This window comes from Medicago truncatula, chromosome 6 (assembly GCF_003473485.1).
Source record: "Medicago truncatula cultivar Jemalong A17 chromosome 6, MtrunA17r5.0-ANR, whole genome shotgun sequence".
NCBI lineage: Eukaryota > Viridiplantae > Streptophyta > Magnoliopsida > Fabales > Fabaceae > Medicago > Medicago truncatula.
The window spans coordinates 4,037,006-4,064,458 of NC_053047.1; the positions used below are offsets into that span (position 1 = coordinate 4,037,006).

General features: G+C 31.1%; 3 protein-coding genes across 3 annotated transcripts; 2 read left to right on the plus strand and 1 right to left on the minus strand.

Annotated features, from left to right (window-relative positions):
* Positions 1-5,600: 5,600 nt before the first annotated feature.
* LOC112422677 (uncharacterized) lies at positions 5,601-6,344 on the minus strand. The gene has a single exon (XM_024786017.1). It carries the CDS (start codon positions 6,342-6,344, stop codon positions 5,601-5,603), a length of 744 nt encoding a protein of 247 aa, XP_024641785.1.
* Positions 6,345-22,620: 16,276 nt separating this feature from the next.
* LOC120575852 (myb-related protein 315) lies at positions 22,621-23,648 on the plus strand. Its single transcript, XM_039826575.1, has 2 exons — positions 22,621-22,956; positions 23,592-23,648. Exons 1-2 carry the CDS (start codon positions 22,621-22,623, stop codon positions 23,646-23,648), a joined length of 393 nt encoding a protein of 130 aa, XP_039682509.1.
* On the plus strand, positions 23,206-25,088 carry LOC25495314 (uncharacterized). Its single transcript, XM_024786018.2, has 2 exons — positions 23,206-24,255; positions 24,371-25,088. Exons 1-2 carry the CDS (start codon positions 24,203-24,205, stop codon positions 24,873-24,875), a joined length of 558 nt encoding a protein of 185 aa, XP_024641786.2. The 5' UTR covers positions 23,206-24,202; the 3' UTR covers positions 24,876-25,088.
* Positions 25,089-27,453: the final 2,365 nt, after the last annotated feature.

The window sequence follows — 27,453 nt, forward strand, 5'->3', positions numbered from 1 at the left end:
TGATAAACGATCATATAATACTTCAATCACACTTAATTTATTTTGGAAAAAAAATGTTATATTGTCCGTAATTTAAAAAAGAAAAGTGAACCCTTCCCTCCCTTCCCCTCTTAAACCCTCAATCCAAACACACTCTAATAGTACAGTTTGTGTTCATCTGACCACATGTAGAAATAAACAAAGAACTTCAAGGACAAAGAGAATGAACCGATAATTCCATATTCAACAAAGGAATTTCAAATTTCTAATCAAAGACATTATCCATATCAGGCAATTTCCCAACGTCCTTGATTTAAAATTTATCAACGACTCTTAATGCGTTGACACTCTTCTCCAACGTCTCTCGAATTCTTGCCTATATAAGGAGCTTAAGACTTGAAGAACAAGACTTTGTTATATTAACTGTGCTCTTACTCTGTCAAATCAAAAAGCGCATAGAACGCTTAGGAATTTCTTATAAAACTTTGTATCTTAGAAAGTCTAAGTTTAAGAGTATGTTCAGTTTCATATTGTTTACACCTCTGATTGTATATCAAGAGTAAGAACATATTTGTTTATCTGTAAACATTAGAAATCTTTTTTAGTTGTGATTGAGCATTGGAAGTCTCTCGGTTGTGTCTTTGAGCAATTGTAATCTTGTGTGATTGTAGTGAAATTCATTGAAAGTGCAAAGGAATTGGACAACTCCTAGATTGTAGGAGAAACCAGTATAATTGCTCTCTCTCTCTCTCTCGCTCCATCTCTCTATCTCTCTCTCTCTCTCTCTCTCTCTCTCTCTCCCCCTCCCTCCCTTGTGTTTTTCTTACCTTCACGTTTGACCCATGGCGGTCATTGAATAGTCTAGTGGTGGATTTGTGTTGCTTGCTTGTTGAGAATTGGTGGATAAGCTTTTGAGTCATGTCTTGGCATCCAGTAATCAAGAATCGGGGAAGGTTCATGAACCATCTTAGGGCGGCTTCCTTCAAGGTTTCAGGTAACAGCTTGCACTTGAGGGATTCAGAAGCTCCGATTACTGCCATCTGTGTGTTGAATGAGGTTACGTGTTCCACGGGGTCACTCTTGCTGACGAAGGTAGCCAAGGAGGGGGACTTAAAATTTTCAAGAACGGGTGCAATCCAAATGTTGGATGACAAGGGCTGGGGATCAGGCTCGTCCATCTCCTCCTGGTGGATATCATCTCGCTCTTCATAATGTTGTGGATCGTCGTTAAATCAAACATCAAACGGGATGCAAAAAAAACTGCAAATGTGCCGGTTTGAAAGGAAACTAAAAACATCCCCTAAACAAATTTATGCTGAAAGCGTTGTTTTAGAAATATATAAGGTCAACAAAATTCTTTTTTGACCGAACCAACGTCTAACGGCATCTACTTTTTCAATATTTCCACCACCTGCAAATGTGCGACCTATGTCACTGTCACTATGATTTTGCATAATTTTATTTGTCAAAGTCAAAGCATTATTCAATAAAACATAACTTTCACTGCAAAAAGTATTTACATCTTAATATATTTAGGGTAGAAGTATAATAATAAACAAGGTCAAAATAAGGTTTTTCAAAATGTTAACTAATTTTTTAATTAATAATTTAAATAAAAATGATAAAATGGTTTAAATGGATGGATATAATTGAAAGGAAAACATTTGAGTCCAAAAGGGTGTATTCTCTACATATTGATAAAGAAAAATAGATAACATTTTTCTATTATAGTGGATTTGTGCTATTTTAATGTGATTTAGTTTTTTTTTAATTAGTAATTTAAATAACATTATAAAAGGACAAAATAGCAAAGAAATTGATAGATATTACGGTGGGACTCATTCTAATTAACAAAGTAATACTTCTTGTCCAAACAACATCAACACCTCTAGCTTAAACATGTTGTTACTATCCTTGATTTTTCCTTTTATGCTGGTCTTAAATAATCATGTACTAGATTTTAAACCCGTGCTCCGCTCGGGTTTATTGTAAAGGGATTGACATACGAATAATAAAATGCAATATATAATTAGTAACGGTGAAAAAAATAAGTTGTAAGGTCACATCTTTCCATTTGCAAAGCTCTAAATATCAAAATATATGATTTTTGTGTTGTGTGTGAAATTTTTACACGGTTTAGGGTTTTTTATTTTGTTTTTAGAGAAACACGTTTAGGGCTTGGTATATATAACCAAGTTTACATGGAAATTAGGTTAGCCGAATTTGCATGAAAATTAGGGTATTTTGTTTGTAAACGTATTAAATAAGTGTAGAAAATATGGTCAGAAAAAAAGGCAACATGATAGGAATGAAATAAAGGTATAAAATTGGTTCGAAAAAAAAGTGTACAAAGTATTGTAAAATAAAAGGCATGAAATTAGTGCGATGAATTTTTCTAGTATTGTGTACAAAATATTGTCAAAAAAAAAAGACAAGAGGATAGCAAAAAAAAAAGGCAAGAGGATAGAAATGAAATTGGTGCGATCCATTTTTTTGTATTAAATAAGTGTACAAAATATTTTCTTAAAAAAGAAAGTGTACAAAAAATTGTCACAAAAAAAAATCCAAAAAAAAGTATAAAATAGAAGGCATCAAACGTGATCATTGATATGCTCATAGTTTCTAGAAAAAATATGCAACATCAAATAATGTAGAAAATATTTCCTTCAAAAAAAAAAGGCAAGAGGGTAGAAATGAAATTGGTGCGATGCATTTTTTTAGATGGAATTTGTTAGCTTAAATAATTGCAAACATAATAAAGCAAATTAATGAACGGAAAAAAATTAGGTTAAATTGCTGCAGACCTAACAAAATTAATAAATAAGGATTAGTTAAACCTAGAGAAATTCTTAGTTACACATATGTAAAAAGCTCTCTTGTTATGGTTAAATATGATTGGTTTTAAAAAGAGTAAATTACACTTCCCTCCTCTCAAAGATGCTTAAATTACACTCCCCTCCCCTCTTATGTTAAAATATACACTCCCCTCCCCTCCCCTCTTATTCAAAACATGTTAGAAAACTTTTCACTCCCCTCCCTTAAGAGAAGCTTGAATTACATTCTCCTCCCCTCTTATGTTAAAATCTACACTTTACTCCCTCCATATTTTTTTTTAATTTCTAATAATCTAGCAAAAAAGTAATAATCTAACATACTTTGGAAAAAAAATAGTATTGCGGGTCTATTTTAATATAATAAAAAATTGAATACATATTTGTTTGCTATTTTTTATTCACAATTTCATTAACATGTAGTTTTAAACCCTATTATAAAATATGAAACAACCCAAAATAAAATTAAAATTTGTGAAAAATTACTAAAGACAATAAAACATGATTATTTAAAAGTTAATTTTATACTCTAAATTATAAAATCAATAGCAAAATATTTAAATCTAATTATCATTGAAATTTAAATTATAAAGAAATGAATTAGAGTGTAGTGCATATTTAATTATTAAGGGAGTGAGTTGTAATTCAAACATCTTAATAAGGGAGGAGAGTATAAATTTTACTTTTCAAAGGAGGAGAGTGTATATTTTAACATAAGAGGGGGATAGTGTAATTCAAACATCTTTAAGCGGAGGAGAGTGTAATTTACTCTTTTAAAAATGAGCATGAGGAGAAAAAGGTTGTTTGATAGAAGTGATAGAGTCGGTTTAATAATGTTATGCAGGCAATTATATGTTCCAATAAAAAGTGGAGAGAGTGGTGTGCAAACAGTTACTTGTGTAATTGCATTTAATAGCTTTTAACAATCAGTTCAATATATGGAATTGTCAATCGTAATTTTCGCGAAGATTTCCTTCGCTACCCTTATGACTGACTCGTGCCCCTTAAACATATGGTTAGGGGTTTGATTTATGACTCATATATACCTATCTTGAGTGTCCCACATATTTATGGATGGAGATTAGTTAATGGTAGCGGTAGAAACTTCATACCAATATTATTGTAATAAAAAAAAAAATCTTAGGTAAACTTTACTTCAAAGAACTCGAATTTAATTTTTAGATATAATAATTTTTAGACAAAATTTATTTATCTTTCTATCAAACCCCAAATTACTATGACATTTCTCATGTAAACTAGAGGGTTAACATCCAAAAAAGAAAAGGAAAAAAAAAAACATACGAATGTTTATTAAAAAATAAATATAAAAAACAAGCTAAAGAGTAAAAAAAAATTATAAAAAAAGAGAGAGAAAACCATAGCAAACACCGTAAAACTAACGCTGTTTAATATAACAAACTTAAAAATTGGTTATCAGCTCGTTAAAACTAACGCTGTTTAATATAACAAACCCCTCCTATATAACAATCCTTTGAAACTAACCTATCAAATTTTATATAAAAAAAGGGTGTGTGGTTATAGTGCATAAGGAAATGTTTATGCACCGTGCATAAATCCCAGCCCATTAATCGGTAGTCCAACATAATTGCTTTCTATGCTTCAAGTGAAACCTTAATTCTAATAACAATTAATATCTCCTTACCATTTATTTTGTTTTTACGGAATTTAATTTGTTTTCATAATGTCCTAATTAATATTTGTCTATTTTCTCACATTAGTAGTGATCATTGGCCTGATTAGTAGACTGAAGCATTTACGTGAATCACAATTTAATTAATTTTTATTTTTTTTGACAATCGAAATTTCAGTTTAATTGTTCACGTAAATGCTTAAAATCATTTTAATAAAACAAAGAACATGCTTCAGTGGAACCTATTTGGAGAAGAAAAATGCTCCAGTTCAGAAATTTTTTACATTAACATGTAAAAAACTCAACATGTCTTAAATAAAATGAAAACATGTAATAAAAAATGAAAACATGAAATTATGCCAAAAACCATTTTGCAGTGGAAATGGTTTCTGTGAACTGTACTCCAAAACCATTGGATGTACTTAATGGTTTCCAGCATGTGAAAAAAACTAAGGACCTAGAGTCATTGCCATCATTCAGTTTTGGACTGACACAATTGGAGGAGGGGGAAAAAAAATGGTTTCTGTGAGTTGTACTCCAAAACCATTTTGCTGTGGAAATGGTTTATGTGAGTTGTACTTCAAAACCATTTTGCTGTGGAAATGGTTTCTGTTCCAAAACCATTTTGCTGTGGGAATGGTTTCCAGCAAGAACAACATGAACAATATTTTACAGCAATTCATTTTTTGAGCTTTCACTACAAATTCATCAAACACTTTTACAGCAAACAATCATCAAATAAAAATTTCCAGCAACAATCTTTTTCTTTTGATTTCAATTACAATACACCATATAATATGATGTGGCATAGATTAAATACACAAATGTTCAATGATTAGACATTTAACTTCACCAAAAAAATCATTCACCCCGCAATTGTTTTTACTTAAAATGAAAGTGTCATTATATTTTTACTTATTGCAATTGTTTTTTTTACAAGGTGTGTCATTATAAGGTGTGTCATTATATTTTTACTTATTGCAATTGTTTTTTTTTTTTGAACAAGTCAAAATGGAATATATTGCTCAAAATGAAAGTGATTCACCCCGCACAAGGCGTGCTAAAAGCGATGAATCACCCAAAGTCTGTACAATAGAAAGACACCTGACACAGATGTCACTACTAGGAAAAATAAAAAATTACACAACACCCATACAAAGTAATGGGTGTCTCCACCAATCATGAAAACTAAATGCAATTGGTACAAAATTCGACGAAAGCCATAAGAAGGAATTCATCTTCACCTTTTCAACAATATTGTAAGGATCAATTACCGCATTTTTGAAGATACAGTTGTTTCTCTCCTTCCAAATTGTCCAAACACAAGCAAGCCATATAACCTTAAGGAAAGCGTGCGAAACTCGTGGCAAACCCGCCAAATGAGAAAACTGAAGGTAATGATTGGTAACTGAACCGGGAAACACACAAGAAAAACCAATCCAATGACAAATTAAAAACCACACGCTCCCAAACAAATCACAACCTATGAAAAGATGATCCGCTGTTTCAATGCAACCACATCGTCCAACACACAAGTTTTCGTTAGGTTGAATAACATGTCTACGGACCAAATTTGATCTGGTCGGAATTCTATCTTTCAAGAGACGCCAAGCAAAAAGAGATACTTTTGTAGGAACCAATTTATGCCACACATCGTTGTTAACAACAACGATCACCTGATCATCCATAGATGTTAGAAAGCGATACGTCCCACGAACCGAGTATCCATGTATCGGATCAAGTAACCAACGCCAGTGGTCCTGTAAATTTTCCTGCAAAGTAACGTTATTCAATAAATTCACACACTCCCTCACTCCATCCTCCTCCCACGCCCACAACCGACGCCTCCACCTCCACCCACTACCTCCTTCTTCCCACCCCATTCTCGCCATATCCTCCACCAAACTCTCCTTATGGACCGACAACTCATAGAGACGACTGAACCGACACTTTAAAGGTACTCCACCTAATCAATTATCAGTCCAAAAATAAGTGTTACGACCATTGCCTACTACCCTCCTAGAGTTATCATCAAACCAACTTCCTACTCCTGATCCCACCCCTTCCCTCACCTGACACATCATCCTCCACCACCCAGAAATTAAATCAAAATTAAACATAAATTCCCATTTGTGCACTAAGATTGAAATTCTCCTTAATATTTTGTATGAAGATTGATTTGTAATAAGGCAAAGTTTAGTTTTAGAGTGGTCCACCAGCACGACACTAACTGACATGACATCGACAATTATACTATTGACAAGACAAAATAACTTTTTCAAAAAAGTCAGTTTTCTGACTGCACAGTAGAAACCCCTTATTTATAACTATAACTAGAGACTAAGCTAATAAATATGTGAGTCATTTGGTTAAAAAAAAGAAGGTAAAGAGATGGCGGTATATGTAGCATATATATAATTCATATGTAGAATATTAATTAACCGCCTGTAGTAATATAACAAAATGATTTACAATGAAAAGATTAACATGGATAAATATGGGTAGATATTGGTATGAATAAATCATGTTATGAATATGGAAGGAAAAAAGGTTTTATTGTTTTGCCTTCCATTGTTACGTGGAGTTGATTAAGTGGCCTACTTTGACTTTTTTTTTTGAAGGAAAGTGGCCTACTTTGACTTGTTGACTTGCATGCATTATTTGTAAACAAAGTAAGGATTAAAGTTATAAAAAAACAAAACTAAAAAATTAACACTTAGACGTCGTCATATTAGAAGTTTGAACCATGTCTAGAGAAGCTAGGATAAAAAAAAGTGATTAAATAGGAAATAAAAGAAATTTGAATCAAAACAAAAGCTAGAAATTTACCTCATTATTGGGACAAAAAAAAACATTATGGTAAATAAATAATACAAAAAATACATGGCCACTATTGGATTAATTAATGAAACAAACGACCTTACTGTCCAGAACTCAAAATTTATAACACTAATTAAAAGTTTGAAATCCACTTGAGTTGGTCTAGTGGTATTATTGGCTTGAAACCTAGGAGTGTGCTCCTCCTTAAGATCTCAGGTTCGATTTTCTCTGGTGTCAATTTGAAAGGGTTGGTTTAGTTTCTTCGAAAAAAAAAACTAATTAAAAGTTTGTTTAGATTAATTAGTGGATCAAATTTTTTAAGCAAACGAGTGGATTGAGAGAGACAGAGAAGTACATGCTAGCCCCCTGGAAATGGTCCCCCACTCCCCACAAACAATATCCTTTTAAACATACAAGCCATAACAAACTTTTACACTTTCCTACTAGTTGAGACTGCTAAGTTGAGACTTAAACCATAGAGACTTATAGTCGGAAACTATACTTTTGGACTTAAAGTCGGAAGCCATAGTTTACCTGCTGAAACCATAAAGACTTAGAGCATTGTCTCAAAAGTATAGTTTCCGGGCTTTAAGTTTCTATGAGCCACCATATTGCTGTGAATCAGATAATCTTGATGATTTGTCACAACAATATGGTGGCTCATGGCTCATATATAGAGACTTAAAGTCGGAAACTATACTTTTGGACTCAAAATTCAATGTCAAGATTACTAATTTTGGCTTTAGCAACACAATGCAGCATGATCGGTTACTTAAGACAAAGTTGTGAAAGTCTTAACTATGCAGCTCTAGAGGTTTGTAAAATATTGTTTGATCGTAATATTTTTAAGGAAAAAATGGATTGTAATTGAATAAATAGCCGGTTTAAAATATTATAATTTAAAAAAATGAATAAAATGAGAAATTACTATTAATTAATAAATAAAAATGATATTAATGATTATGGTATTTTTTTTGGTTACAAATGATTATGGGATTCAAACTATATCCCTTGATTGTACGAAAAACCATATCTTTTGATATTACAAAATCAGCTCATACCAATGAACTACACCTCTTTTTTTTTGAAGGAGAGCTATGTAACACCCCGTTATCCAAAAGCAATTAAATAACAAATATTTATCAGAGTAATTCCACAACGGCCATGCTACACGTCATTTCAAAATTTCTTAAATAGAAAATAAAACTATTTAGTCAAACAACTTGATATATATGAAAACATAGCAACAGAATAGTTTTCAAATCCATAACCTCATGAACATCCAACAACAGTCTATGGCATTAAAGACCTTAGCATAAGTCAACATCATTGTTCAAAAGACAATAAAAGGCTCCACATCACAATTCCAAAATTTGATACATGGAAAGGAAAACAACAATAATATAAATAATAATTCCCATCCCACGTATCAGAGCCGTAGACACGACTCTTGAGCCACCACCGACTACTCAGGATCACCTGCAAGTTACCCATAGGAAGGACAACATTTTCAAGCAGAAGGGGTGAGATTCACAACAATAAATATAGATATTAAAATCTTCAATTGAATCTAACACCCAAATCAACAAACACATCATCTTGCAAACATGTATATGTATGTAATTCACAAGCAACAACAACATCATTATACCTCCATCACAATAAGTATATGGATACATATTCATCAACAACATCAATCATCAGATAACAACCGCAATCAACAACTAAGACTCATGCAAATGACATGACAACACTGCTAAGACAACACCTTAGACTTCTCAATAGATGCAAATATGAATGTGGTACCAAACAGGACCGAAGCCCTCACCGCTTTTGAATGGTTAAAGCATTCATCAGGACCGAAGCCCTCACCGCTGTTGAGCAACTAGTACTCCAGGACATGAGCCCTCTCCGCTGTTTTATGCATATGCCATGGACCTGTGTATGTCTACATACAACTGACCATGCAATGCAAACTCCATGTGACTCCACTTAAACAACATGTATGATTAATATTTAAAACATACATTTCATTCCTCAACATCAATCAACAGAGATTCAACCATCCAGAATTATGCACAATTAAATATAATTAAGCATTAAACAACAACACTCAGTCATAACCATTCATCCAGCAAAAAATAGCACTCAGGAACTGTGCAATTCGCCAGGCGAACTACTAACTCGCCAGGCGAAAACTGCAAAGAGAGACATTTCGCCAGGCGAACTCTCAACTCGCCAGGGCGAACGACCACTGGGTGCTCTCGGGAATTCTACAAGACAGTTCGCCAGACAGCTCGCCAGGGCGAACTAATGGCGAAATTTCGCCAGGCGAACCAAAGGCGAAAGGGAAATGGCGAGATCATGCTGGGATGATCCGCCAGGCGAAAATACTTCCGCCAGGCGAGTCGCGACGGTTCAGACTCGTAATTTTCTGCAATTATCATCCAAAATCCCATTTTTCTCCAATTCACTCCCCAAATTAATTTACACAGATACATAATTAAGTGTTCTATACAACCAGAACCTAATTCTAACATCAAAATCAGGCTTACAACTTCAGAATCCCCATTTTATCATAAAACCCCAAAATCTCCAATTCCTCACCAAAACCTGTTAAATTCAAAATCAGAAATCAAAATCTATACTACTGAAGTAAACCTCACCTTTACCTTAGAATTGCAGAAAGAAATGCACAGCAATTTGTTTTTCTTGAGTTCTACTTGCTCTTCCCTCCTTTCTCCCAAAACTGTCAGTTTCACGTAAAAGTGTTTCTGACTCTATTCTTTCTATCTTAACTGCCTTCTCAACTCCACATTATTACACTTAACTCCCTTTAATTTTAATAAATTCTATTAATTCTCCAAACATCAAAATAATTATTATTTCATACTTATTCTAATTATTATTAAATAAACCATATAATAAAATAATACACCACATAAATCACCCAAAAATCACACATATATATAAATATATATATACTCCACATAAATCAAAATAATTAAATATAATAACTAGGGCGTTACAAGCTACACCTCTTAGACATAATCTATATACTAATATAAAAGTTAATGTCCATTGATTTTACCATTTTTCCCCTATGAGGGGCAATTTGGTAAATTACAAATTGGTTGAGTTTTTTTTTTTTTTGAAGGTTGGCCTCTGAATTTCCATTTTTGCCCTTAACCAATTTTTTAATTATTTTTTAATTTTTATATTTTTAATAACTTTTAATTATTTTCCAATTTTTATATTTTTAACTATTTTAAATTTTTCCCCCCAAATTCAGTTGCTTCTACATTGCCATTGTGGGAGATTAAGGTATCGTTTGACAAACTTCTCTACATTTTTAAGGAGAAGTTAGGCCAAATAAAATATCAAATTGTTGAATGCTACTTCAAAAAATTGAATGGAATGAGCTTTGGTCAAAAGTTGTTGAATGCTACTTCAAAAAACTATTTCTCGATAATTTATTTCACAAGTATCTATCTTCAATTCACGTTGGGAACCTTTTCTTTTATTTTTTTAATATTATTTTTGGATAATATGTAATCATAATTCACACATCATTGGTTCCTTTTTGGTTCCTATTGTTTTCATCCTAAATATTATGTCAATTCTTAATCTCATAAACTGATTATATGATCTCTAAATCAGCCCATACATATTTTATAATGAATCACAATGTTCCGTTGTTTTAACATCTTTTCTTTCGAAGAATTTTTTTTATGTCGTGATTATCTAAGGTTATTATTTGACCTTAGATAAACATTAAATGTAAAAGTGTGGAGGGAAAAATTAGGTTAAAATTAGAGCTGACATTTTGCATAAATTAAATCTAGGGTTAATATAGTAAAGTCACGCGAAAAAATATGTAAAATCTAGGGTTAATATTGCGTCACAGATTAACATTTAGAAATAAGATATGACATTTTGCATAAATTAAATCTAGGGTTAATATAGTAAAGTCACACGAAAAAAATTAGGTTAAATCTAAGGTTAATATTGTGTCACGGGTTAACATTTAGATATAAGAGATGCCATTTTGCATAAATTAAATATAGGATAAATATAATTTGTTTAGTAAAATTAAAGAGAAAAATTAGGAGCGATTTGTTTATTTTGATTTCCCTAACAATTAACATTAACATTTTGATTAAATTAAACAGGGTTAATTAAATAGGGTTAATACAGTAAAATTAAGCAAAGAAGTTAGGTTAAATCTAGGGCAAAATTTTGCGTTCGGGTTAACTTTAAGAAATAAAATAGGTTAAGTATAGCAAGATGTGTTAACATTTATAAGTAATAGATTATGTTAAGTATAGCGAGACGGGTTAACGGTTATTCCTTAAAAAAAAAAAAGCATATAATTGGGAACATCATTTTATTTTACTTTAGATAAACATTAAATGCAAAAGTGTGGAGGAAAAAATTAGGTTTAAATTAGAGATGAGATTTTGCATAAATTAAATCTAGAGTTAATATAGTAAAGTCACGCGAAAAAATAGGTTAAATCTAGGGTTAATATTGCGTCACGGATTAACATTTAAAAATAAGATATGACATTTTGCATAAATTAAATCTAGGGTTAATATAGTAAAGTCACACGAAAAAATTAATTAGGTTAAATCTAGGGTTAATATTGCATCACGGGTTAACATTTAAAAATAAGAGATGACATTTTGCATAAATTAAATCTAGGGTTAATATAGTAAAGTCACACGAAAAAATTAGGTTAAATCTAGTGTTATATTGCGTCACGGGTTAACGTTTATAAATAAGATATGACATTTTGCATAAATTAAATCTAGAGTTAATATAATTTGTTTAGTAAAATTAAGGAGAAAAATTATGTGTGATTTGTTTATTTTGATTTCCCTAACAATTAACGTTAACATTTTGATTAAATTAAATAGGGTTAATACAGTAAAGTTAAGCAATGAAGTTAGGTTAAATCTAGGACAAAATTTTGCGTTCGGATTAACTTTAAGGAATATGATATTACAATAGTTGTTATGTTATTTTTTATGTAGTGTTTTAGGCTCTGTGTTGCAAAATTTTGGTTTACACAGCTTTGATTTTCACATTTATAAAGGACAACAATTTTCTGTAATTTATAAGATTTCTCCTTCGAAGCTAAATTAAAAAAAATAAAAATACGTTATTCAACCCGTGCGAAGCACGGGTTTGTAACTAGTATATTTTCAAAATTTATCCATTTTTTTTTAAGGATCCATAATTTATCCATTAGCAACATTTTTTTTTTATAAAAATGTTCAAAATATTCTAATAAAAATAATAAATAACATATAATATATTTTGTCTTAAACAAATATCTTAAATAATTATTACATTTGAAATTTATCTCTAATCTACTAAAAAGTTAATGTGATTTGGAATTGTGGTACGATTCCTTTTGAGATACTTCTTTATTAGAACCCCTTTATTCAATGGAATTTGTCCCTTTCATTATATAGTCAACAAAAACATTTAATTATCTTTACATAGGGTGGTATATATACACACTTGAAATTCCGATTTTGCAATCAGCCAATTAAATCATGTATTGAGCGGAAAACACGGATTGTTAGTTTTCCATCCGTAATATAACAGACTTAAAAATTGGTCATCAGCCCGTAAAAACTAGGCAAGTTCTATGGTACACCCAATAATTTAAATATATTGGTACACTAAATCCTTAAATTAATAGTTAAATGAGTTATTTTTTGTAGGAAAAAATTATTTTCTATCACCTATAGTTATAATAACTAAATCTTATTTACTAAGAACGTCAACGCAATAAAATTTGATTTTTCTAAATTCTTATTACTCATAATAGAGAATTTTGAGTATTTTTTACAATAAAATGTAAAAAAATTAGTATGATTTTTATAAAAAATGAAATGATGTTTTTTTTCTTCATATAAAATGATATTTTCGAAAATATATATGTCAACAAACACCTATTTTCTTCATAAAAAATGATAGTTAATTTATAAAAATTGTAAGCGAGAGAACCGGTACACCGTAATTTACGGGTGTACCATAGAAGTCCCCTAAAAACTAACGCTGTTTAATATTATAACAAATAGGGTTGGGAATAGGCCAGGCCGGCCTACAGGGGCCTATGGTCTGGCCTGTTTAAGCCTGGCCTGTTTATTAAAAAGGCTAGGCTTAGGCTTTTTAAAAAGCCTATTTAAGTAAATAGGTCAGGCTTAGGCTATAAAAAAAGCCTATGAATCCTAATAGGCCGGCCTGTTTATGCATGTTAGGCTTCATAGTGGACTTTTTAAATAGGCTTTAAAGCTTTATAATGAAATATGTTTTTAAGGCCTTATAGTGATAGACAAATCTTACACTGGAATAGGCTTTGAAGCCTATTAAGCCTATTTAAAAGTAGATAAAATGGAATGTTTAGTGACTTTAATAGTAAGTAGGCCTGTAAATAGGCTTTCAGGCCAGGCCAGGCTTTTAAATAGGCCAGGCCAGGCCAAAATAATAGGCCTATGAAAGGTCATAGGCCAGGCTCAGGCCTGCAAAAATTTTCGTAGGCCAGGCTCAGGCCTATCAAAGCCTGGCCTGGCCTGGCCTATTCCCAACCCTAATAACAAACCCCTCCTATATAATCCATTGAAACTAACTTATCCCGTTGAAACTAACCTATCAAATTTTATATCGAAAAAAAATGGACAAAGAAAATTAGAGTCTTATAGGTAACAACATGATTTCTTTACTTTCTCTTTCTTTTTGCAATTTTTTTCTCTAATAAACTAAAAACCAAACTAGGATATTGATGATCATGATTCTAAAATTATGATATGCTGCCACAATTTCAACTAGGTGTTACTTGGGTTTAGTTCCATTTTGCATCTTTTATTCCACCTTTTAGGTGTGAAAATAATTTCTCTTTAAAAAGAACCATCAAATTTAATTCATACAGACATTCAATATATAAATATTACATTGTCAATCAACCGTAACTATAAAATTATTAAAAATGTTTAAATTTAATTCATACTTTGATGTTTTGAATATTATTCCGCTGCAATGTTTTTAATTTAAATGAAGTATTTTAGAATTGAAGAACATGTGTGACACTGTTTATTTAATTATCTTATTTTTATTAGAAAATAATATGTGGGGTATAATGAGTTACATGTTGTTATCACGATTTTGGGGTATTAAGTCATTAATTAGGCTTGAACCTTTTAATCTTTGATAATCTCCATTTTTTCTTGGGAAGAGCAAAATTGAGAAAACCCTTAGAAATTCTAAGTTCGGGGGTCTTTTTCGTTACGGGAAGGTGTTAGGCACCCGTAATGACTATAGTACTCTATAGGAACCGTCTTCCTAATTTTATGTCTACGCTTTATTTTTTAATGCTATTTATTAAAAAGGAAGTTGTTTATGTTAAGAATGGGGGGAGGAGTGTTTGGATTTTTATTTTTATTGGACTTGAAGAGGTTTTGACCTCTTGCCTACATACCCTTTTTAGGGATCAAAATTCCATGTAGTTCTCTTCCAAAAGTATTTTTGATGTGTTTCAATTAATTTTAGTTTTTGAAAATGGTTTTGAAGAAGAGAAAGAGGCCGTAAAGGCATGAGAGGAAATGGTGAGTAGTTGGTTCAATTATTAAAGAAAAGAGTCTAAGTTGGAATTAAAGTTCATTTGAATTTTGCTTAAGAAAATAAAGGGAAAATTCAATAGAGTTTTGACTCCAAGGTTTATTAGGAAAAATTTTCAAGTGATGGAATTTGCTAGTTTTGGAAAATTGATATTTTTCTAAGTATCGCGTTTCCTAAACATACATCTAAAGCGGTAAACATAGAACGTGTGTGCGTGTCGGTGCTTGTGTCGGTGTACATCATTAGAGAGTCCATTGTCCGTTACATTGGCCCTAGTTTACATTCTATGGTCTTGCAAGAAATTAAAAAAAAAAAGGAAATTAAACTACCTAAAATTACATGCCAACTTTAACATAGAAATTGAATAGTAAAAGACCTAAACTATAAGAAATGGAGATGAAATGATAGAATGCTTATGAGGTGAATGAAACAAGAAATAAAATGGTTAGTAGAATAGGGTATAAAATGATAGGAAACAAGTAAGGAAATATTGAATGGAATGGCAAAAAAGAGAGTAATAAAGTGGTAAAATATGCCCAAAACTTGTCATAATACCTAAACATGTACATGACCTATAATTCTCTCATCATAGCAATTTTTAAAGGGTTTTATTTTATACCATAATGTGAGAATAACAAGAACACATTCAAGCCAAGAATTATGACATATTTCTAGAGATACTTTGCACTTTATTTCTTGACAAAAACACACATTACTTGTAAAACAAGAAAAAATGAAAATTCACATCCGCAAATAGTAAAACACACATATGATCAGAGACATATTCATCGTGAAATTGCATATCAATCATTAATATCGTGCCAAGACCTCATGCACAAATTATGGTAAGAAAATTCACAAGTTTAGTCAAAAAATGAACAAATCAATAAGAAAATATCACATATATTTTTTTATCATTTTTTAACATGAAAAAAAAACATCACAAAAACATCAAAAATGCATCAAGAAACACAGAGAAATTTTTATGAATTTTTTTTTTTACAAGAAAAAAAATTAGACAACAGGGGTTCACATAGCAAGAAACAGGATGTGCATAGCAAGAAAATCAAGAAAACGCAGGAAACCCACAGGAAAAGGCCCAAGCCCAACGTCCATTGGATCCGGACGCACAGGAACCGTTGGATTGATCCTAAAAGCTAAACCCTAGATCTAATGGCTCAGGTTGAAAGTTAATGGACCGGTCTTGAACCGGTCCGGTTCAATGGCCTATATAAGCATGCCAGCGCCGGTTTATTCATTTGCTCATGTTCTTTCTCTCTCTTCTCTCATCCTAGTGAGAGAAGCTCTCGCCTCTCTCCTCTCTTCCTCCGCCGGTTTCTGGAAGGAGACGGCCGGAGAAGATGAAGATTCATCGGAATCTTCATCGACTCCGCCGTGAATTCCAGATTCCGGCGAGTCCTCACCTCACCGATCTAAACCCTATCTTCACCTAAACCACTTGTTTTTACGTTCTAAGCACGAATCTAACACTGGATTATGCATGCAAGGTTTGAATCTTTGTAGATCGGAGATTCTTGTTACGGTTTTCGAAATAAGTTTTTTTTCTTTAGGTTTTCAATTTTTTTGAAAGAAACACCTCAAACCTCCATGGATCTACATTGATTCGTCCTTGTTGATGTTTTTTTTTTTTGAGAAAGAAAGAGGTATTTGAGTTTTTACCTGAGGTTTTTTTAATCGGAGAATTCAACGGAGATCTTCGGAAAACTTTGTCTTGTTGCTTCGTTGCTTTGAAACCGAAAATAAATCGGTGTTTTCCACCGGTTTGCTTTCTTTATCTTCTTCGCCGGTTTGAATCTCCAATTCTTTCCCTCTTCTTCTTTACCTTAACCTCTGTGATCGGTGCTTGAGTCTGCCATCAACAATGGCGGATTCGCACCTTGAATTGCAGAGATAACAGTTCGATGATGATGATTCTTCGTGAATCTCTGAGAACAGCAACGAATTCGATTGAATTTGGCTTTGATTTTGGTTCTGGAAATCTAGGGTTTGTGAATGTTCTTCATGATTTGATGAATTCTGTTTTTGATTCTAACTGCCAAGAGAGAGAAAGTCCTCACGTGTTTGTGATGTGGCACTCATTCCTCTGGATTGTGTGGCACTGTGTGCTTTTTATAAGCTGCCAAGTGTGCTTGAGACCCAATGAAAAAGTGACACCTGTTTTGTACTGGAATTGGCTCGGCCTTGTGCCATTTGGACTTGGGGACCTTTCTGCAAAATAAGAAAGTTGAAGGACTGGACTGTAAATGAGAAAAAGGACTAAAAATGAAATTTTTAAAAAGTATTGGACCAAAATGCAATTTTAGAAACTGTTTCAGGGACTAAAATGTAATTAAAATAAAAAATTGAACTAAAATTGGTAAATTGGACAAAACGTAAAGTGAAACCAAAAATAAAATCAACAAAAGGACCAAAATGAACCGACTACAAAAATGAAGTATTTTAAAATACCTCTCTGTCGAAATTTTGACAGGAAAAGACTAAAATGCTCCTAGGGCCTAAACTGACTCAACTGACTCAGATGCAATTTTGAAATGGTTTTTTTTTTTTTTTTTTACAAAGATTCAACAATGATTTGTAAAAACAAGTTGAAAAGACTCAGAGACAAACACAGGGACCAAAATGGGTTCCACTGCAGGAAATGACCAAAATACCCTTTTGTATGATTTCTGCAGAAGTTTGAAATAAAACGCAAGGAAAGCAATGCAATGATTTAGAGATATTTTTAGATGACTTGTAATGCAAGAAAGACACTTTGGATATTTTTACGCAAGAAAATCATGATTGAACATACTTTGAGACAGAGACAGTAAAATAGGCAGATGAAAAGAGAGTAAAGATTCAGAGTAAAACAACAGTAAATTGACAAATATCAGTGTTGAAAAAGAAATTTGAATGAGTATTTTTAGGTCCAAAATCAGGGTATAACACATGTATATACCAAAAACAAAAGTGTTACATGTAATAAACATGATATGAGTATAATATACCAAAAACAAAAGTTTTACATGTAATAAACATGATATGAGTATATAAATATCTATTTTTTTTTCCATTATCCTTAAAAAAAATACAACAAACTAGATCATGTATATGTCATTGTAAATATATAATCAATAAGAAAAGAAAAATTATTATCGATATACTAAGATAAAATATTTTCATAGGAGCAATTACAGAGTAAAATAGTGACTCTTATCATATGTGAGTCCTCTTCACATATGTGGGATAAAATATTTATTCTTAAATCATTGATTATGGAATCAAGTTACCAAAAGAAAGTTTTGTTTCTCTTTTCATTGATTCATATGTTATCTCAATCATTGTAATATTTTTTTTGGTCAAATAGCCTAGCGGTTGAAGAAATTTACGTGAAATAGTGGGGTGTAAATTTATCTCTAATCTATCAAAAAATTAACGTGATTTTAGGTGAAATATAACCTGTCTAAAATTTCCGTATGAAAATGTTAGTTTTTATACTTGTGTTATTGGTAATTGGGAGTCGATATAAAATAAATATTTTGATATAAAGATTGAGAATCAATATTTTCCTCCTCCTATGATTCATATTAATATTCTCTTAAAAAAATGATTCTACTAATATTGTTTTGGTCAAACTATTATTTTTTTTAGGTTATCTCTGGGAAGTTATATGATGGATCAAAAATAGATATTTGGAATTGTGGTACGATACTCTATGCACTTCTATTCGGGTACTATTCCTTTTGATGATGAAAATATTCCTATTCTCTTCAGAAAAATAAAGGTACACATTGATGATGATAATAATATTTTTAATTATTATATATTAGCATGTTTGGATAAAAAAATTACTATTAACTTTTTTCTGAGAGGTTTATTAACATGTAAGGTAGTTCAATTTTGTGTGGTTAATTGTACATTAACTAGGTTTTTATACATCAACTAGGTTGCAAAGATTTGCTCTCGATGTTTGGATGAAAGTTTTTATACATCAACTAGTTTTTTCTCAAAGAGAGGTTTGTTTGGCATTGCATATTATTTGAGTGTTATCCATCTTAGAAAGAATTTTAATTTCTATGTTAGATATAACTTATAAGCATATTGATGTGTGGTGACATTGAATTTGTGATTTTCAGGATACAAATTTGCTAAAGTTTGAAAAGATTGACAATGATTCAAACATGGTGACAAACATTGTCATTTGATTGTTAAGTTTGGTTAAAAGTTTGTAACCACTTGGAAAGAACTTTTGGTGATAATTATAAGAAGGCTTAAATATGTTTTTCATCCCTGTAATTATAGGCCGTTTGATTTTTCATCCCTGAGCTTACTAATCCTCCCATTTTGCCCCTGTAAAAGTTAATCATTTGAAAATTCGTCCCTCTTCTCGGTTAATCACTGCCACATTATCAAATTAGCAAAATGGCGTGGGAATTGACAAAAATACCCCTGACTTATTTTTAAAATTCTGAAAATTGTTTTTATAAATTAAAAAATCTGAAAATAATTTTAAAAAATAAAAAAATTCTAAAAAAATTTAATTTTTTGAAATATGAAAAAAAAATAGAAAATTATATAATTTTTTAAAATCTGAATATATAATTTCGAAAATTATTAAAAAATCATAATAATAATTTCGAAAAAATTTCCGATTATATAATTTTAAAAAATATAATTTTTTGAAATATGAAAAAAAAAATGGAAAATTATATATTTTTTAAAATCAGAATATATAATTTCGAAAAATATTAAAAAATCTGATTTTTAAAAAAATCATAATATTAATTTCGAAAAAATCTGATTATATATTTTTTAAAATTATGTGAAAAATTATTTCATTTTTTTTCGAAAAAGTTATTTTCAAAAATATCAGATTATATATTTTTAAAATTATATAATAAAAAAATTTCGGTAAATTATTTTAATTATAAGTTAGGGGTATTTTTGTCAATTCCCATGCCATTTTGCTAATTTGATGATGTGGCAGTGATTAACCGAGAAGAGGGACGAATTTTCAAATGATTAACTTTTACAGGGGCAAAATGGGAGGATTAGTAAGCTCAGGGATGAAAAATCAAACGGCCTATAATTACAGGGATGAAAAACATATTTAAGCCTTATAAGAATGTATAAACAAAAACATACTATGTATATTCGAAAAAGGAAAAGAAAAAAAATACTATGTAGGAGTTAATATGGGTTTGGTTATTGGTGACATAATTAGTGTGTACCACTATTAAAATGATCTATGATGGTCTAGTTCACTTTTGGCCATCTTATCAAATAGGACCGAAATTTTTATGATAATCTCTATATCATATCGTTTGTATTTCCTATATGTCAGAGTATTGAACCAGATCGTTATAATTGAAGAGCGAATTTTCAACCAAATAATTTTAGGGTTACCGGCATCTCAATATGATTTTCTTACACTATCTTAACCTCACCATTCTCAATCAAACAGCATAGTGGAATGTGCGGGCCCTCCGTGAATTCTAAATCATGTTTATCATTGAAAATTTGTGCTATTAAGCTTTCTCTTCGTTCTCCAAAATATGGCTTTCTTAATGTTATGCATCTATGTGTTATCACTTTTAGTGGATGAAGGTATATAATATATATGTTTCATGTGATGGTATATAAAGTTTGACATCATTGTATGGTCAAAACTAGTTCAATTCAACAAAATTGTGTAACCTTAAATGTTAAATAAGGTATTTTTAAGTAGGACCAATGAATCACGGACATTTCTCAGATTAGGCGTGTTTTATTGTCAAACACGTATTGTGTCCGACACTGACACAAAACCAACACTTGTAATTACATTTAATTATGTGATTTTTTCAAATTATTAACTATATCGTCGTGTTAATATACGTGTCGTGTCCGGTGTCCGTGTCCGTATCAGTGCTTCGTATAATCAAAACCATAAAAATGTATAGAACTTCGGAGGAAATTTGGATTTAAAAGTGAACTGGCAAAATTTTAAAAAAATTAAATAGTCCCATAAAAATCTCCATATATCTAAAAGGCACTTTTGTGATTTGATATCAAAGATACTTGAGGTGGATCCAGTGAAAACCATAACAAACATTGTTAAAAGTTTTAACTTAAAACTAACGCCGTTTAATATAGCAAACTTTTGGTCAAAAAAAAATATAACAAACTTAAAAATTGGTCATCAGCTCGTAAAAACTAACGCTGTTTAATATAACAAACCCCTACCATATACAATCCGTTAAACTAACTAATCAAATTTTATCCTTCCTTCCTTCAAAACAAAAAAAAGTTATATCGAAAAAAGAGACAGAGAAAATTAGACTATAAGTTTCATGATCATATACATCAGGTACCATTATATTGTCAACAAAGGGATTTAATTATGTTTCTTTGTTCATATTGTCAACATAGGGTGGTATATATACGTGTCCGTCTTTTCACATTTTTTATTGCGGTACCATTTGTAAATTATAAACGGTATTTTTTATGAAATTTTGATTTTGATTAAAATATAGGTAGATGTATATAAATGTTTGTGACTTTCAAATTATAACAAACCATATGTATCTTTTTCAATAACACCAACAACATAACAAATACAATATAAATTCTAATCTTTTTTAATGACACAAACAATAAAGCATTATTATAACAAAATTTGTTTAAGGGTATAATTAGAAAAATGAAAAATTTAACCCAAAATTCTATATCGCCTTTACATATAGTATAGGTAAATATATACAATATTATTCCTATTATAGGGAAGTAGTTTTTATTTTAATAAGATTTATTTCTTTTAATTAATAATTTTGATAATATTATAAAAGGATAAAATAGTTTAAATGAAAGGTAAAATAGAAAAGGGAAAAGTAAGTCCAAACTCATGTATTTTGTTTATGTATATATGTCAATCTAATGGTTTAGAATTGGCGACAAAGATATTATATTTTCTAGTAAACTCATATGTAGAATTTATATTTTTGAATAAAATTTTGCAGAAATTTTGATAATATTATAAGAATTTCTCCCAAAAAGTAATTAGAATTTTTTTGGAGAGATTTTTACAATATTCTAAACATTTATGTACAATTTTATTGAAAAATACAAAGGCTATACATGATTAGACTTTAAAATAGGGACAAAAAATGGTGATTGAAAATTTTAGAGGAATTAAAACAAATAATTTATATATTTATAGGAATAAAAAAAAAACAATGAAGGTTGAAAACAGTAAGAAGATAAAAGAAAAACAATTATGATACAGAGTCCATAAACCCTATAAAGGTTCCAATAATAAGATTCTATAATCTGAATGTGAGAATGGCTGCAAAATGACGGCTTTAGGGTGGATGAGCCTTTAATATCATCCACGGTGCACAACTTAAATAATGAATCCAACCCGTTCATTGATGACGGTGCAAGATATATGTCCCTTTCTTCTCTATCATTATCTTTGCAAGATCTATAAACCCACTTTCATAAAAAAAAGATCTATAAACCCTCTTAATCTAACGGCCTTTAAAGGTTGCCCATGGTGAGAGATATGATATGGTTTCTCACTGTAGCCCTGAGCCTACAAAAGTAACAAACATCGCTACCTTTAAATATTAGCATTAACTTACTCAAAGAGCCAAGCTTCGTTTTCTTCTTCCTCTATTCTTTCAGGAAATTCTTCATATATTTCAATTTTAAGTAGAACAGCTGAGTATCATGTCTTCATCTGCAGAGAATGAAACACACAGCAATGGTGGTTATACTAACAGAGGGTTGAAAAAGGGTCCATGGTCATCGGAAGAGGATGAAAAATTGAAAGCATATGTGTACTCCCTGCAAGCACAATATCCAACAAAAAAGGGAGTTAGAAATTGGAATTCAGTATCAAAAAGTGCAGGTCTTAGTAGATGTGGTAGAAGTTGTCGTTTGAGATGGATGAATCACCTAGATAAAGATGTGAAAAAGGGCCCATTCAGTAAAGAAGAAGAAAAATTATTCTTTGAGTTACATGCTAAGCTTGGTGGATTCAAATGGAGTAAAATGGCTCTACAGGTGCTTTGTGTTCATCCTTCACTTAATTAAATACTTATATTTGTGAGTTTTCAACGTTATTGAACTATGATATGATGTTATATTAGGAAGAAGTTTCTTGGTTTTTTTTTTGAAAGAGAAGTAGTTGTTGCTTGGTGTTGTTGGCTGCAATGTTGCCTATAAAGAGAATTGATTCATGAAGATCCTTCGTCAAACCACTCATATGTGGTATTTTTTATTAATTTCATTAAGGGTAATTTTGTCAATTCATACTTTCTCCCTTCCTAACTCACGTGTTTCTTCCCTTTCTTCCCTCTCCTTTTCCACACCACCTCCTCCTCCTCTTCCTCTTTTCTCTCACCGACCACCGTATTCCACCACGCTCGTACGCCATATCAGCACCACCGTCTCACAGTCCGACCACCATCTCACAACCACCGTGAGACAGAATAAAACTATTAGATCTCACAACCACCGTCTCATCACCACAACAACTGTAGCTCGACATCTCAGACTCACCACCGGAACACTAAACACAGACGACGGCAACGACGAGTTATGGAAATTGTAAAGTCTGTCGTCACGGTGGCGGCGACGGTGACATGAACTGATTCCGATCTGATTTTTTTTTTTTAATTTGATTTGTGTTGTCTCAGTTGAAGGATGTGATTCTCATTGGTTTGGAATGGTTGTTGGTTCAGTTTTTGGTCTGAGTGGGGTGGCGGAGAGAACACGGAGGGAGGGAGGAAGAGAAAGGCTTCTCTGTGTTTTTCTTCTTCTTTCTATTGTGTTTTTTATTTTTATTGCACTTAATTAATTAAAAAGTGTTAGATTCATTTACAGTTTTTGCAATAACTTATTGAAACAGATTTATTAGTTAACATGTTGTGCTATGAGTTTGAAGCCATCTTTTATGTTAGTGTGGCTTAGTTGCTAGTTTAGTAGTTTGGTCTTTTTGTTTGCAGATGGATTTTTGTGTTGTTGTATTAGGATTTAGGAGTGGTGGTCTCTAAGTTGTTTACTAGAGATTGTTACAGTTACCTTTAATTTGCATTCGTTCTCTTTGTGACAGTTTCCTGGAAGATCAGATAATGCTATCAAGAACTTTTGGAATGCAAGAAAAAGAAAATATAAAAAGAGTGGCCTATCACCCTACCCTAACAACACAAGACATGCTGATGTGTTGAACGGAAACAACCCTCATCAACTTCCAACCTTATTTGCTGTCCCAAATACGCAGCTTCCAAACTTCGTTGCTGATTCAAATATGTTGTACTATGATGTGGGAAGCAATCACATTGCCCCAACATCCATTGCTGTGTGAGTAGATTATATATACATTGCCATTGTGTATTCTTACTAATCAAATTATATATATCTATCAATGTCCCCGTAATGATAATGTCAAATTTATTGTTAAATTCATAAATTTCAGGGCGGACAATGGAGCTTCTACTACACCTATGGCTATGATGTCATATCAACAACCTCCAATTCAAGAATGTTCATACATTCCAAACATCGACTATCTGCTTTCACTCCCGCAGTTTTCATTCATTCAAACTATGGACTGTCCGGGTTCTTCACAGAGTGGTTATTCACAAATTCCATCACCTGAAGAGACTCAATATCAGATCTTAGAATCAATTTCTCCGGAAAATGATGGTTTATTGGAGTCGATGTTTAAAACAGCAGTGAGTGGCGAATGCTCATATGCTGCTACACCCATGCGTCCCCCTGAGATAAATTTGGTTGATGAAAGAGGCAAGAAACCAATTTCTTTGGAAAATGATGTTGAAGATGGCGACTTGATCAATACAGATTTTTGGTTTAACTACGGTTCATACGACAATGACAACAATAACTTGCATGACAAGCTTCCACACAACATGAAGGATACCTTGGATGCAGTTATACATGGAAAAATCTTCCATAAGTGATTTATGATGGATTTGTAATGCAAGTTTTCCTTCTTTTATTTTTATTTTTATTTTTATTTTTTGTTGTGTGTTTTTTGGTTGTCAGAATTGAGTTGTAGTATGAATTTTTGTTGCTGAGCGTTTGCAAACACACCGGAAGAAAATGAACTTCTTATTATGAATGTTTAGTTCTTTATAAGTGATATATAATATACTATCTTTGTTTTGTTTTAAGTGTTGTTTGACTACGGATTTAACCTTTCTATTTAATTGTGGTTTTGGTATTTTTTTGAGTACGATTTAATTTGTCACTTATACCATTTCTCAATTACTCTTATCTTTTTCAATAAAATTAATTAATGTTATCTATTTGAAAAAGTAAAGTTTCTTAAATTTAAACAAAGATTGTTTTTTAAAATAAAATTTGTTTTTTTTTTTTTTTTTTTATCTTCAACATTCAATTCTATATCACATAGTGTGAATCTAGTATTGCTTGAAACCAATTTTGATTAAAAGAGTTGGGAAAAAGTTAATTTTTCTTTACAATTATTAAAAAATATTTGTACAATATTTAGATTATTATTTGTTATGGAAGAGAGATAAAGTATGTTAAAAAAAATATAATTTGTTGAAGAAATAAAGAGTAACAAAAAATTGTTTGTTATGAGAGAAAGATAACACATTAAATTTATTGGAAAGAATTAATGCAAGTACAGTATAAATGTTATCAATTACAAAACAAATTATAATATAACTTTCACCAATCTTTAACTTCTCATAAACTTTTCTTTAAAAAAGAAAAACTTTGTTTAAATTTTAACTTCTTAATCGTAACGTAATATTTTTTAACTTCTTATTTTTATTTAAAATTTTATTCCATTTAAAAAACCTAAATAATGGCTTCCAATATTTGCAACATGGTTATAATGCCGAAGGGTTTTACTATTGTTCTTAATGATACGTATATTTTTATATTCCTCTTCGATTTAAAAATGTCTCTCTTAAGAAATTCTAGCTAGCCTAAACTCCTAATCACTAATACAACATGTCCAAAAAAATCAATAGACTTCTAATTAGTTTTCCTACTAAATCATACCACTTTTAGTTTTATTTCACTAACTCCGTCCCACTAAACCACATCCCTAATATTAACTCATTTCATTTACATGATAAACTCACTAAAAAAAATTCTTTGAAAATACTCAAGCACCTAATTTTTTTTAGGGTCTAATTTGAAAGCGCGACCAATATTATCCACAATAATATATTCAAAACAGTATATTGAAGTACATCGATTATTAAGAATAATTCTATAATTTCTCAAAAAAAAGAAACACTTATTAAGAAATAGAATTAAATTAATCATTACACATAATAATTTTATTAAACTATCCTTATTTTATAAGGAAAAAACAAACTTAAATTGCATTGAAAATTGTGTGAAAGAAAAGTTGGAGTATTTATTGAGGGTAAAGTTGAAAGAAAAAAATTAAAGTTGTATTAAAAATGTAAAGTGACATTCATTTTGAAACAATTTTTTAGGTTAAAGTGACGCTCATTATGAAATGGACGGAATAATAATAATTCCATATCATGTACACCATCTGAAAGTCTCGTCTTTTTTTTTTTGTTTTTCTCTTAGTCACAACGTACCAGAAATATTAATGAGGCAATTTAATTGCCTTTATATCATATTAGTGAAAAGATGGGCATCTTTCCGTTCTTTTTACTGCGCTAACATTTACGCTAACATTTGAAAATTATGAACGGTGATGGTGTTTGTTGCTTTCAAGTTATAACAAATCAAATTACCCATGATTATCTAAGAATACATGGGATTAATTTGTATATGTTTTATAATACAATCATGGACTATATATTCTCAATATAAGTTTAAGATAATCAAATAATTATTGCTTCTCTTTCTTTCACCAATCTAGAGATCTATAAACAAAATTAATATGTACAAGTTTACTTATATGTTTCACATGTTCATAACAAAAGCATCAATTTCATTTTCAAATTTCCAATTTTAAATTTAATTCAGTCTTAAAAAAAACTATTTAATTGTTATAAACACATGTTTCAGGTTGTGTATCAGCATCAACTTCTGCCAATATAGGTTCAGGGTGCATCGGCAGTTAACTGTTGAGGAAATTCAAATCGATGGCAGTTAACTGCCGAGGAAATTGAAACCGGAGGCAGTTAACTGTCGAGGGGCATTTTGGTCTTTTACTAGAATGTTTCAGCCTTTTTTAATGTGTCAACAACAATTTTCAAAGAAACGGTGGTTGATGACATTTCAATACAATGAGATCGGCCCAAAAGGTACCTGCATGTCCAAATCATAGGTATAGACCGTTTGATCAATGTGACAGTGTGAGAATGTGTTGGACGATTTTAAGGCATTTTTAAGGAGTTATAGGTATCATATGAACCAAACCCAAAACCAAGTGTGATAGGGTACATGTATGTCCCAAAACCAAAAATGCCTTGCCAAACACCGCTCGGTGCTCGCTATAAAAGTAACAAACCTCGCTTTTTGAGAGAAGAGAGAAGGTGGGTAAGATTTAGAAAGTGCTAATATTGCTTGCAGAAA

Bases quoted from the DNA above. Each gene is read 5' to 3' on its own strand.
- LOC112422677 (XM_024786017.1), bottom strand. From the start codon at position 6,344: ATGGGGTGGGAAGAAGGAGGTAGTGGGTGGAGGTGGAGGCGTCGGTTG.
- LOC120575852 (XM_039826575.1), top strand. From the start codon at position 22,621: ATGTCTTCATCTGCAGAGAATGAAACACACAGCAATGGTGGTTATACT. The intron at 22,957-23,591 runs GTGCTTTGTGTT...GTGTTGTCTCAG, and splicing joins GGAGTAAAATGGCTCTACAG to TTGAAGGATGTGATTCTCAT.
- LOC25495314 (XM_024786018.2), top strand. From the start codon at position 24,203: ATGTTGTACTATGATGTGGGAAGCAATCACATTGCCCCAACATCCATT. The intron at 24,256-24,370 runs GTGAGTAGATTA...CATAAATTTCAG, and splicing joins GCCCCAACATCCATTGCTGT to GGCGGACAATGGAGCTTCTA.